Raw genomic sequence first — 13,579 nt, forward strand, 5'->3', positions numbered from 1 at the left:
GTTTTTGACTTCTGCTGTTTACCACCTGATTAATCTTATTTTTTCTCCAATGTTGTTGCTATGATCATCTTATTGATTCCTTAACTAATTATTAATGTTATCACCCTTTCCTGTTATATTTATTTATTTATTTTTTTTTTAAAATTTATTTTATTTAAACTTCCTCCGCTGATTAAATTCAAAAATCTTCCTCTGGGAGTTGGAAGGATGAGATGGCCTCGTGTTATCTCCTTCCTGAAGAATTGAATCAGCCCTTCTTAATATTTTGTTTTTTTATTTATTTTTATGTTTTTATTTAAGTTAAATTATCTTTACTTAAACTTCCTCCGCTGATTTAATTCAAATATCTTCCTTTGGGAGTTGGAAGGATGAGATGGCCTCGTGTTATCTCCTTCCTGAAGAACTATGTCAGCCCTCCTCATACTTAGGTTCTTCTTTCCTTTCGGTTAATTATTATTTCTATTTTTTTTTTGTTTGATATATCTTGCTTATTATGTTTTTACTTCTCTTACAAGGGTTGTTTCTCCAATTTGATTGATTCACTCACTAACTTAATTTTTATTTCAGCTTGGGTTGCACTAATCTTAATTCTGTTTCAGCTTCAACAGGTTACTTGTTTATTATGTGATCCAATTACTCCCCTAGCTGTTAGGTTCCTTTTTTTTGAGTTGTAATTTTGCTTTTTTAATTTTTTAGTGAACACCTCTGAACCCCTCCGCGAATGAGTTGACAGGATCAACACGAATTCCCCATAATTTGTGCCTGTCTGGAAGAGGTGAGCCAGTTTTCACCAGAGGTGACAAAGGGGGTGTATTGGGCTCACTTAGATAAACAGAGACGTTCGTTCTCAATCCTTCTAGTGGGTTGTTTCCAATACATCTCTTGAGGTCACCCCCGTTTTTAATTCCTTTTTTATGTTTTAATCTTTTTGTATACCAGCCACCAATTCCTCGTGAACGTGGTTGCATTAATCTCCTAAGAGATTAGGAGATTATGCTATAGGTACCGATTTTTCGATGGAACCAGCCATTAGTACTTCGGGAATTTGGAAGACATGGCTTGCCCAGTCTTTTCTGGTTCCATATTTCTTTTTGTTAGGGACTTTCCAACCCATTTTTATTTTATTTTTTTTTTTATTTTTTTTTTTTTATTTAAATCAAACCAACAAGTATTTAGTTTTCTACTATTATTTGGTTATCTCTTCAGCACTACTTACACCAATTATCCCTCCTACTGTCCTATTGCCACACTCTGATGAGGGTTTCTCCCCCTGCTTATTATTTCGTTCTCATACATTCTTTTGGTCACTGATATTTTCAACTTGTTTCCACTGTGATACTGCTTAAATCATGGACAGCAACAGTGTTATGACTACCATTAACGAGCTGCTTGCTCATCGACCGAATGCAAACAAGGGCATCCTTTTCTGCTGCACTTTTTGCAAGCAAAGATGTGACTCGCACAGACTCATTTCACTGCACTTGTACAATCATCACCTTGAGGCCGTGGTCGACCTGTGAAGGCAGCACAAGTTTGCTCCCCCACTGTGCCATGCTGCGAGTTTCGTCGCACCCTCTTTTTGCTTCAGTAAGCGAAAGAAAATCCCCAAACCCATGGTGCCCAGGTCCCCTGATCTTACAGATTGTGCTAGTTCTTCATCTGTTCTGACATCGGTTACCTTTGAGGGTAGTGATCCTGATCCCTGCGTGGCTGACGTCCTCTCTGAGCACGGCAGCCCCACTTATTCGGCTGCTTTTTCTTCTGACGACTGCCTCAGTCCCACTATGAGTCCCACTGCTCCGACCAATCCTGTACCGCTGACCTTTGCTGGCTGCTTGTCTAAGTCAGCCATCTCTACCTCCCCCATTAGGGCAACCTGCCCTCCACCCGCAATGGTACAGCATTCACCGGCGGACGATCCCATAAGCATGGATGTACCCGCCAACGACAGCGCCCCCAACTTATCCATGGTAGACGATCCCCCTAACCTTATAGAGGATGTACCTACCAGTGATGCTGTGACTACTGCACTCCCTGCTACAACTCGCTTGGTTGATGATCCCACTCATCAGGTGGATGTTCCAACCAACGAGAACAGTCTGTCTAACCTCAGCGACGTACGGATAGACCACTTCCTCGTCGAGCAGCTTGACAAGTTCCAGGAAGCAGCCACCATCAACAAGGTCATTGCAGAGCTGCAATCCATCAGGGCTAGCAAACCACCACGCAGTGCTGATGAGATGATCACCATCCCTCCTGGGGTCATCAAGTGTTACATCTGCGAGGCACCCTGCAGCGACTTTGGGCTACTTGAGGTCCACCTCGCCGCCCACCTGCTTCCCCTTGATGTGATCACCGAATATATGGCCATCTTCGAGGAGGACTTGCGTGACATTTACAGTGACCAGCTTGCCACCATCCCAGTTAGCTGCCATCACTGCACGAGGCTGTTCAAGAATCATGGCTCCCTCGCTAACCACCTACTCGAGGTTGGAATTAACGGCACTGCATTTGATGATGTGCTACCCACGCACAAGCTCGAACGATGTCTGTCGCCTCCAGTCCTGGTTACGCCTAGTGGTTCTGCCTCCACCTCCTCGTGCCCATCTCCGCCAACACTTAGGCCCTTCAAGGGTGGTCAACCCAAGCTCATCGAATTGGACGTCGACTTTCCACCATTGCCACCAGCCGCTGTTAAGAGGTTCGGATGTCAGCAATGCGGGGTCAGTTTCCTCTCTCTCAGGGACCTAGAGACGCACCTGGATGTTACTCACATTTATCCAATCTTGCCAACATCCAACTCCCCACCTACTCTGGATCGTAGGACTGACCAGTGCCTTAACAAACCATCCACGAGTGGCCTTAACACCGACCGCCACTCAGGGGACGACTTCCTGTTTCCAGGCGAACAACGCAGGATCCACAAGGCTAGACCGCTTCTGTTTAACAGCAAGGTGGACGAGGTCGACTTGGTGGGCGACACGTGCGGCCATAGTAATAAGGTAAGTGACAACACTACTCCTCCCAGGCCACGCACGAAACATACCAATCCAAGGAGGAAGAAGACGACTGGCAGAAAGGTAAGTGCTGATAACCACACTACCACTTCCTCCCCTAGTACAGGTCAAACAACTGGCATACCTGACAACAACCCTACCAATACAAGCGCACCTTCCACCTTGAGGAATAAGAATTGCCCGAAGAGCTCATGCTTCGAGGATGGTGTCCTCCACTGGGTCTTCCCAATAAGATCCCCTACTCCCTGCGTCATCGATGGTTGTAGGGCTACGTACAAGACGGGCAGATGGTATCACAACACCGGATCCATCAAAAAACACCTGAAGACTGCCCACGACCTCACCATCGTGAAGACTAGCAACTGGTGTGGCAAATGCCGCAAATTGATACTTGCCAGAACACCCTCGGTGCATTCCTGCTTTCAAGAGTCTGCCTTCGTCCTCAGGGACACTGATGCGCACAATTTTAAGTGCAAATGTTGCAATGAGGCGTTCATGTCCAAGCGAGGGTTACTCAACCACGAGACTGCCCATGCAAGAAGCGTGGCCAAGGCTGAGGTACAACCTATTAGTAAGTCCAACATCAAGCCCCGCAAGCACCAACCCACTCTGAACAACGGTCCCAACCCGAACACCACATATGCCACCGTGGTGAGGAACAGGTTCGAGGTGCTTCAGGCTCAAGAGCAACCGATGCTGGGTGACGTAGCTGCTACCTCCACCACACAAGTGTCAATCATGGACAATATCGATCGCAGCTCTCTGAACAATACCACCAAGCACAAGTCGAGTAGGCAACCTAAGACTGTTACCTCCAGGATTTCCAAGGATACGGAGAGGCAGGTAAAGAAAGGTAAGTCCACTTCCGCTGCACCAGCTCGCATTCCACCTAGACGAGCAGGTCCTGGAAACGAACGGAAAAAGGTTAGTACAATCCCTACTCCTATTCCTTGTCAATCCAGGTCACCGGACGAACCACCTACGTCGGCTAATCATGACACACAGGACTCCTTGACTCCCTCTGCACTCGACATAGACGAGGGTACGGACATCATTGTTGACTCCTACGACATCCAACATGATGAGGTTGCGCAGATGGACGACTTCTTGCTGAAGGACTACCTTCCGAAGTTCGTTGCCATCTCCACGCTCGACTCCGCGGATAGATGGACTCAGTTCACTTGTGAACTCGAGGATATGATTATTTCCGGGAGAGAGCACATGAAGGTCCCTCATCCCGACGACTCACCTACATTACCCAGGACCCACCACCACCAGGATGATAACAACCCAAACGCAGAGGCCACGAGGATTCAGAAGGCTTACAGAAGAAACAAGAGGAGGTGCATGAGGGACATCTCCGGCATCCCATCTGCCACTTGCCCCATCCCGAAGAGCACCATCGAAGACTTCTTTGAAGAGAGCCTTAGCCATAAAGATGCTGATGACTCTGCGTTCCTGGGCACGTCCTTTGCAGAAGATCCTGTGAATATGGAGCCGTTCACGGAGGAGGAGGTGTATAGGCGCCTGAGGCGCTTCAACAATACGGCTCCTGGGCCCGACAAGCTGACTTTTCAGCATTGGAAGGCCCTGGATCCTGAGTGCAAGTTGCTGACGGTAATATTCAACATCTGCCTTGCAAACCGCCAAATCCCGAGTGAATGGAAGTCCTCCCGAGTTGTGCTCATCCCCAAAAAGGGCGACTCAAGTGATATCTCCGACTGGCGACCAATCTCCCTGTCGTCCACCATTTATAAGGTGTACACGGGATGCCTGTGCGACAGGTTCATGACTTGGCTGACGTCCTACGACGTGCTTAGTCACTGCCAGAAGGGATTCATGCCCTATGATGGGGTCTTCGAACACAACTTCGTGGTCCAGAAGTTCCTGCGAGATTCCAGACTCAACAGAACTGAAGCTTGTGTGGGCTCCTTGGACCTCGCCAATGCCTTCGGTTCTGTACCACACGACACTATCGTCAACGCTCTAGACTTCTATGGTGCCGGTGAGATATTCTCGTCTGTCATAAAGGACATATACACTGACTCCTACGTCACCATCAACACGTTGGATGGACCAACCAAACAGATCAAGGTTTCATCCGGAGTCAAGCAAGGCGACCCCATCAGCGGACCATTGTTCAATTTAGCTATTGATCCGTTGGTGAGGAGCCTGCAAAGGCGAGCCTCACCGGAGGAGGTTCTTATGCAAGCTGCCGAGGACCTGACCCAACATCGTCAGGAGAACCCCACTGACTTAGACGACTCGCTTGATGACTTTGACATCACACAAGCAGCAATCTCCAGGATGCAAGGCCCTCACGAGTCCAACAACAACCCAATTGTGACCAATCCAAGACATCACGTCCTTGCCTATGCTGACGACATCAACATCTTAGCGGAGTCCCCTGATGAACTCCAGGACCAGCTTGACCGTGCCAACAACATCTGCCAGCAGCTCGGACTGGTCATCAAGGCTCCCAAGTGCTTCAGCATACACCTTTCAGGTAAGAGGCATGTTGGCATTAGAGATACTTTATTTTGCATCAACAATAATCCAATTCGGGCTCCAGCCGAAAGCGAGGAGAAGGAGTTCCTGGGCAACCCTGTGGGATTCAGACTTCTACCTGCCAACTCTACCATCAATAAGTACCTTGATCTGGCCAAGAACATCCTTGAGTCGAAGCTTGCTCCCTGGCAAAGGCTCAACGCGATCAAGACCTTCCTCTTCCCGGCCATGATGTTCGACATGAGAGCGGGGAAGCATCCCAAGTCATCATGGAAGCAGGTCGACAACTATATCAGAAAATACGTCAAGGAGACTCTTAACCTTCCACCAAACGCGAGCAACCACTATTTGTACGGTGACAGATCGGCTGGTATGATGGGTATCCCTCACTGTGCCACTGATTCTGACATTGCCATGGTGGACTCGGCGTTCAAGCTCCTGACCTCCCCTGACCACAACATCAGTCAGCTCGCATGGAAGGACATCTCGGCTCTGGTTGCCAGACGGTACAAGCTTCAGGAGGTCTCCCCGGAGGATGTGTGCAAGTACCTGTCAGAAAATAAGCGGCGGGAGGATGCTGGTTCAACCAATCTGATTTCCTCTATCTGGACCAACTGCAGGAAGGCTTCGTGTCGCCTTGGCGTGACATGGAAACTGAATGCGGGAGATCTGATACTGGAATTTGGTAGGGCGATCCTGGCACCCAATGATCGTCGCCAGGTTTTCAAGAAGTTTAGACGTGAAGAGCGGACGAAGATCTCTTTGGACCTGACCAACAACTATAAGGACCAGGGAAAGGTGCTGGGTGTAGTTGCTGAGTCACCCGCTAGCTCTCACTTTGTGGATGACGGTCTGTACACCAGGTTCTGTGACTGGCGATTCATTCATAGAGCAAGGCTCAATCTCGTGCCACTGAATGCAGTTAGGAGGTATGTGGAGCAGGGTAACCGTAGTGGAAACCACAGCACCCTGTGCAGGAGGTGCCACAAGTTCCCTGAAACACTGCCTCATGTCCTTAACCACTGCATGAAGTACTCGAGACTGATGCAGCTCCGCCACAACAACATCGTGGACAGGGTGAAGAATGCTGCCCTGTATAAGGACAGATTCAACGTCCTGTATGAAAATCAAGTGGTTCCGAACTGTGGTGGTAAACGACCTGACCTGGTGTTAGCAAGAGGAGACAAGGCCTACATCATTGATGTAACCATCCCGTTTGAGAACCAGAAGGACTCCTTTCGTGCCGCCAGACAAAGGAAGATCGACGCTTACAAGGACGTGGAACAAGAGCTAAGGAAGACCTACAAATCAGTAGAAACAAATGCCATCATTGTGGGTTCACTTGGCTCCTGGGACACACTCAACAACCCTGTCCTTCAGCTGTTTGCCTCCAGAAGATACATTAAGAAGATGGCAAAGTTATGCGTCAGCGACACCATCCGCACTTCCAGAAACATCTACGTGGAGCATCTCACAGGGAAGCCCCAACAGTAAGTACATCTTTACTGGTCCTCCTATTACCATCTTTTCTCGCTGCCTTACTGTTATTGTTATTATATATTTTTGTATGCCCTGCCCTCCCCGTAATTGTGGGGTTGTAGTACTGTAATTTTAGTGTATGATATGTGCTGCTAGGATAAATAAAGGCTACGCCCCGCGTTGATTTTTGGGTACCCCAGTAAACGTGTTAGTTTTTTTTAGATATTTAAACTTCCTATCTTTCATTCCCCCTGCTACAATTGTATACACACCATTCAGCGATAATCCAAATAGATCTGGATGGTCTGGTTATCCATGATAATATAGGTTCCTGTGCAATTGTACCAGCTACCCTTAATTTGTTATTTTTGCTATCCTATCAATAGTAGTTATTGACTCTGTCAATGTCTTGTATTTGTTAATTGATCATACCATAAGACTAGCTTATGCTTTAACGTCTGCCTAACCTATCCTAACCTTAACGTAATTTTAGCTATTTTCTTTGCTGTTATTTTTTAGTACCTCGCCTATGATTAGGAAACTCCTATGAGGCACCTCCCCCACCCAAAAATCTGTTCTTATCAGCTTAATCTGTGAATGCTGCATTAGGTTGTGGTTGGAGGTTATATTGATTTGGACGGTTACCCCCTTATTCCGATTTTCTTCGATGAGAAGACACGGATTGGATGCGTATTGAACTGCAATTCCATTTTCGTTATTTTCTATGAGGAAACGCGGAACTGGTACGTATTGCACACCACGTACCAGCTAGGGCTTCCCCTCTTTTGGGCGCTGTTTCGGCAGTCTGCCTCTCCCCTGCTCCGTCCAGCAAAAACTGTGGAACACAGTGGCGCTAGGAAACTTTTCATCCTTTTTTATGTTTTTTTCCGATTTTTTTTCGGCATGATCCAGTAAGGAGCAAGAGTAAAGGGCGCCCGCAAGTAAGTCGACCCTTCGTTCCGCCAAAGCTGCTTGCCACAAAACTGTTTCCTAAACTCTCTCTGATCTCTCTCCCTGCTCCCATGGCAGCTTAGTAGTTCCTCTACTAAGTATGGGGGAGATCCCTCTCTTAAATCATTGTGCTGAGCTCGTTTTCCGACTGGAAGTGGGTAAACCCCTTGGATGGTCTCGCAGCCATGCTGGATTCGCTGCTGGCAGAGTATCCCTCTGCTCAGGAGCGAAGACTTCGGCTGGGAGCACAAGGCCCCACAAACAGGTCTAGTCGGACGGTAGGACTTTAATTAATTCCCCAGTTTATTAATGTTTAACTTTCAATACTTACCATCGTCCTCAGTTGGTTTAATTTTTAACTTTATTTTTGTTTGGTTACCACTATACCTATTAATTTTTTCTTCCCCAATTTTGGTCTTTATCATTTTTATTCCCCATTTCATTAGTGTCCAACTTAGTTATATACCACTATCACTTGGGTTATTTATGTTTTTGACCTCTGCTGTTTACTACCTGATTAATATTATTTTTTCTCCAATGTTGTTGCTATGATCATTTTATTGATTCCTTAACTAACTATTAATGTTATCACCCTTTCCTGCTATTTTTATTTACTTATTTTTTTAAATTAATTTTATTTAAACTTCCTCCGCTGATTAAATTCAAAAATCTTCCTCTGGGAGTTGGAAGGATGAGATGGCCTCGTGTTATCTCTTTCCTGAAGAATTGAATCAGCCCTTCTTAATATTTTGTTTATTTTTTATTTTTATTTTTATTTATTTATTTAACTTAAATTATTTTTACTTAAACTTCCTCCGCTGATTAAATTCAAATATCTTCCTTTGGGAGTTGGAAGGATGAGATGGCCTCGTGTTATCTCCTTCCTGAAGAACTATGTCAGCCCTCCTCATACTTACGTTCTTCTTTCCTTTCGGTTAATTATTATTTCTTTTTGTTTGATATATCTTGCTTATTATGTTTTTACTTCTCTTTCAAGGGTTGTTTCTCCAATTTGATTGATTCACTCACTAACTTAATTTTTATTTCAGCTTGGGTTGCACTAATTTTAATTCTGCTTCAGCTTCAACTGATTACTGGTTTTTTATGTGATCCAATTACTCCCCTATCTGTTAGGTTCCTTTTTTTTTTCTGAGTCGTAATTTTGCTTTTTAATTTTTTAGTGAACACCTCTGAACCCCTCCGCGAATGAGTTGACAGGATCAACACGAATTCCACATAATTTGTGCCTGTCTGGAAGAGGTGAGCCAGTTTTCGCCAGAGGTGACAAAGGGGGTGTATTGGGCTCACTTAGATAAACAGAGACGTTCGTTCTCAATCCTTCTAGTGGGTTGTTTCCAATACATCTCTTGAAGTCACCCCCGTTTTTTATTCCTTTTTTATGTTTTAATCTTTTTGTATACCAGCCACCAATTCCTCGTGAACGTGGTTGCATTAATCTCCTAAGAGATTAGGAGACTATGCTATAGGTACCGATTTTTCGATGGAACCAGCCATTAGTACTTCGGGAATTTGGAAGACATGGTTTGCCCAGTCTTTTCTGGTTCCATTTTTCTTAGGCATAGGTAATTTAATAATTCATTCCCCTCCCCCCTTTTTATTTTTGTTTTTTATTCTTTATGTTTTGTTTATCTTTTTTTTTTTGTTTGTTTTTTTTTTCTTTTTTTTTTTTGGATCACATCACCTTCTTGTTGGTTTTGATTACCCCTTTTCGAGCTTCTAATTTAACTTTTTAATGTTTTAGTGAACACCTCTGAATCCCTCCGCGTATGAGTTGACAGGATCAACACGAATTCCACATAATTTGTGCCTGTCTGGAAGAGGTGAGCCAGTTTTCGCCAGAGGTGACAAAGGGGATGTATTGGGCTCACTTAGATAAACAGAGACGTTCGTTCTCAATCCTTCTAGTGGGTTGTTTCCAATACATCTCTTGAGGTCACCCCCGTTTGTAAATCCTTTTTTATGTTTTAATCTTTTTGTATACCAGCCACCAATTCCTCGTGAACGTGGTTGCATTAATCTCTTAAGAGATTAGGAGATTATGCTATAGGTACCGATTTTTCGATGGAACCAGCCATTAGTACTTCGGGAATTTGGAAGACATGGCTTGCCCAGTCTTTTCTGGTTCCATATTTCTTTTTGTTAGGGACTTTCCAACCCATTTTTTTTTTTTTTTTTTATTTATTTCTTATTTTTTATTTTTTTTTTATTTAAATCAAACCAACAAGTATTTAGTTTTCTACTATTATTTGGTTATCTCTTCAGCACTACTTACACCAATTATCCCTCCTACTGTCCTATTGCCACACTCTGATGAGGGTATCTCCCCCTGCTTATTATTTCGTTCTCATACTTTCTTTTGGTCACTGTTATTTTCAACTTGTTTCCACTGTGATACTGCACGATCATGGACAACAACAGTGTTATGGTTACCATTAAGGAGCTGCTTGCTCATCGACCGAATGCAAACAAGGGCATCCTCTTCTGCTGCACTTTTTGCAAGCACCGATGTGACTCGCACAGACTCATTTCACTGCACTTGTACAATCATCACCTTGAGGCCGTGGTCGACCTGTGTAGGCAGCATAAGTTTGCTCCCCCACTGTGCCACGCTGCGAGTTTCGTCGCACCTTCTTTTTGCTTCAGTAAGCGAAAGAAAATTCCCAAGCCCACGGTGCCCAGGTCCCCTGATCTTACAGATTGTGCTAGTTCTTCATCTGTTCTGACATCGGTTACCTTTGAGGGTAGTGATTCTGATCCCTGCGTGGCCGACGTCCTCTCTGAGCACGGCAGCCCCACTTATTCGGCTGTTTTTTCTTCTGACGACTGCCTCAGTCCCACTATGAGTCCCACTGCTCCGACCAATCCTGTACCGCTGACCTTTTCTGGCTGCTTGTCTAATTCAGCCATCTCTACCTCCCCCATTAGGGCAAGCTGCCCTCCACCCGCAATGGCACAGTATTCACCGGCGGACGATCCCATAAGCATGGATGTACCTGCCAACGACAGCGCCCCCTACTTATTCATGGTAGACGATCCCCCTAACTTTATAGAGGATGTACCTACCAGTGATGCTGTGACTACTGCACTCCCTGCTACAACTCGCTTGGTTGATGATCCCACTCATCAGGTGGATGTTCCAACCAACGAGAACAGCCTGTCTAACCTCAGCGACGTACGGATTGACCACTTCCTCGTCGAGCAGCTTGACAAGTTCCAGGAAGCAGCCACCATCAACAAGGTCATTGCAGAGCTGCAATCCATCAGGGCTAGCAAACCACCACGCAGTGCTGATGAGATGATCACCATCCCTCCTGGGGTCATCAAGTGTTACATCTGCGAGGCACCCTGCAGCGACTTTGGGCTACTTGAGGTCCACCTCGCCGCCCACCTGCTTCCCCTTGATGTGATCACTGAATATATGGCCATCTTCGAGGAGGACTTGCGTGACATTTACAGTGACCAGCTCTCCACCATCCCAGTTAGCTGCCATCACTGCACGAGGCTGTTCAAGAATCATGGCTCCCTCGCTAACCACCTGCTCGAGGTTGGAATCAACGGCACTGCATTTGATGATGTGCTACCAACGCACAAGCTCGTACGATGTCTGTCGCCTCCAGCCCTGGTTAAGCCTAGTGGTTCTGTCTCCACCTCCTCGTGTCCATCTCCTCCAACACTTAGGCCCTTCAAGGGTGGTCAACCCAAGCTCATCGACTTGGATGTCGACTTTCCACCATTGCCACCAGCCGCTGTTAAGAGGTTCGGATGTCAGCAATGCGGGGTCAGTTTCCTCTCTCTCAGGGACCTCGAGACTCACCTGGATGTTACTCACATCTATCCAATCTTGCCAACATCCAACTCCCCACCTACTCTGGATCGTAGGGCTGACCAGTGCCTCAACAAACCATCCACGAGTGGCCTTAACACCGACCGCCACTCAGGGGACGACTTCCTGTTTCCAGGTGAACAACGCAGGATCCACAAGGCTAGACCGCTGCTGTTTAACAGCAAGATAGATGAGGTCGACTTGGTGGGTGACACGTGCGGCCATAGTAATAAGGTAAGTGAAAACACTACTCCTCCCAGGCCACGCACGAAACATACCATTCCAAGGAGGAAGAAGCCGTCTGGCAGAAAGGTAAGTGTTGATAACGACACTACCACTTCCTCCCCTAGTGCAGGTCAAACAACTGGCATACTTGACAACAACCCTACCAATGCAAGCGCACCTTCCACCTTGAGGAATATGAATTGCCCGAAGAACTCATGCTTCGCGGATGGTGTCCTCCACTGGGTCTTCCCAATAAGATCCCCTACTCCCTGCGTCATCGATGGTTGTAGAGCTACGTACAAGACGGGCAGATGGTACCACAACACCGGTTCCATCAAAAAACACCTGAAGACTGCCCACGACCTCACAATCGTGAAGACTAGCAACTGGTGTGGCAAATGCCGCAAATTGATCCTTGCCAGAACACCCTCGGTGCATTCCTGCTTTCAAGAGTCTGCTTTCGTCCTCAGGGACCCTGGTGCGCACAATTTTAAGTGCAAATGTTGCAATGAGGCGTTCATGTCCAAGCGAGGGTTACTCAACCACGAGACTGCCCATGCAAGAAGCGTGGCCAAGGCTGAGGTACAACCTATCAGTAAGCCCAATATCAAGCCCCGCAAGCGCCAATCCACTCTGAACAACGGTCCCAACCCGAACACCACATATGCCACCGTGGTGAGGAACAGGTTCGAGGTGCTTCAGGCTCAAGAGCAACCGATGCTGGGTGACGTAGCTGCTACCTCCACCACACAAGTGTCAATCATAGACAATATCGATCGCAGCTCTCTGAACAATACCACCAAGCACAAGTCGAGTAGGCAACCTAAGACTGTTACCTCCAGGATTTCCAAGGATACGGAGAGGCAGGTAAAGAAAGGTAAGTCCACTTCCGCTGCACCAGCTCGCATTCCACCTAGACGAGCAGGTCCTGGAAACGAACGGAAAAAGGTAAGCACAATCCCTACTCCTATTCCTTGTCAATCCAGGTCACCGGACGAACCACCTACGTCGGCTAATCATGACACACAGGACTCCTTGACTCCCTCTGCACTTGATATAGACGAGGGTACGGACATCATTGTTGACTCCTACGACATCCAACATGATGAGGTTGCGCAGATGGACGACTTCTTGCTGAAGGACTACCTTCCGAAGTTCGTTGCCATCTCCACGCTCGACTCCGCGGATAGATGGACTCAGTTCACTTGTGAACTCGAGGATATGATTATTTCCGGGAGAGAGCACATGAAGGTCCCTCATCCCGACGATTCACCTACTTTACCCAGGACCCACCACCACCAGGATGATAACAACCCAAACGCAGAGGCCACGAGGATTCAGAAGGCTTACAGAAGAAACAAGAGGAGGTGCATGAGAGACATCTCCGGCATCCCATCTGCCACTTGCCCCATCCCGAAGAGTACCATCGAAGACTTCTTTGAAGAGAGCCTTAGCCATAAAGATGCTGATGACTCTGCGTTCCTGGGCACGTCCTTTGCAGAAGATCCTGTGAATATGGAGCCGTTCACGGAGGAGGAGGTGTATAGGCGCCTGA

The 13,579-nt window shown here is 46.7% G+C and overlaps 2 protein-coding genes across 2 annotated transcripts in view; one reads left to right on the forward strand and one right to left on the reverse strand.

The window, feature by feature from the left end:
* LOC107449244 (uncharacterized) overlaps positions 1-13,579 on the reverse strand; it is a 121,996-nt gene that overhangs the window by 82,489 nt on the left and 25,928 nt on the right. The window lies entirely within an intron of this gene.
* LOC147808713 (uncharacterized) lies at positions 1,599-7,583 on the forward strand. Its single transcript, XM_087163566.1, has one exon. The coding sequence runs from the start codon at positions 1,614-1,616 to the stop codon at positions 7,017-7,019; it is 5,406 nt and encodes a 1,801-aa protein (XP_087019692.1). The 5' UTR covers positions 1,599-1,613; the 3' UTR covers positions 7,020-7,583.

The sequence above is a fragment of the Parasteatoda tepidariorum genome, chromosome 5 (genome assembly GCF_982258835.1).
Source record: "Parasteatoda tepidariorum strain Cologne lab strain chromosome 5, Ptep-v5.0, whole genome shotgun sequence".
NCBI lineage: Eukaryota > Metazoa > Arthropoda > Arachnida > Araneae > Theridiidae > Parasteatoda > Parasteatoda tepidariorum.

Excerpts from the sequence above, each read along its gene's own strand:
- LOC147808713 (XM_087163566.1), top strand. The coding sequence starts at position 1,614 with ATGGTGCCCAGGTCCCCTGATCTTACAGATTGTGCTAGTTCTTCATCT.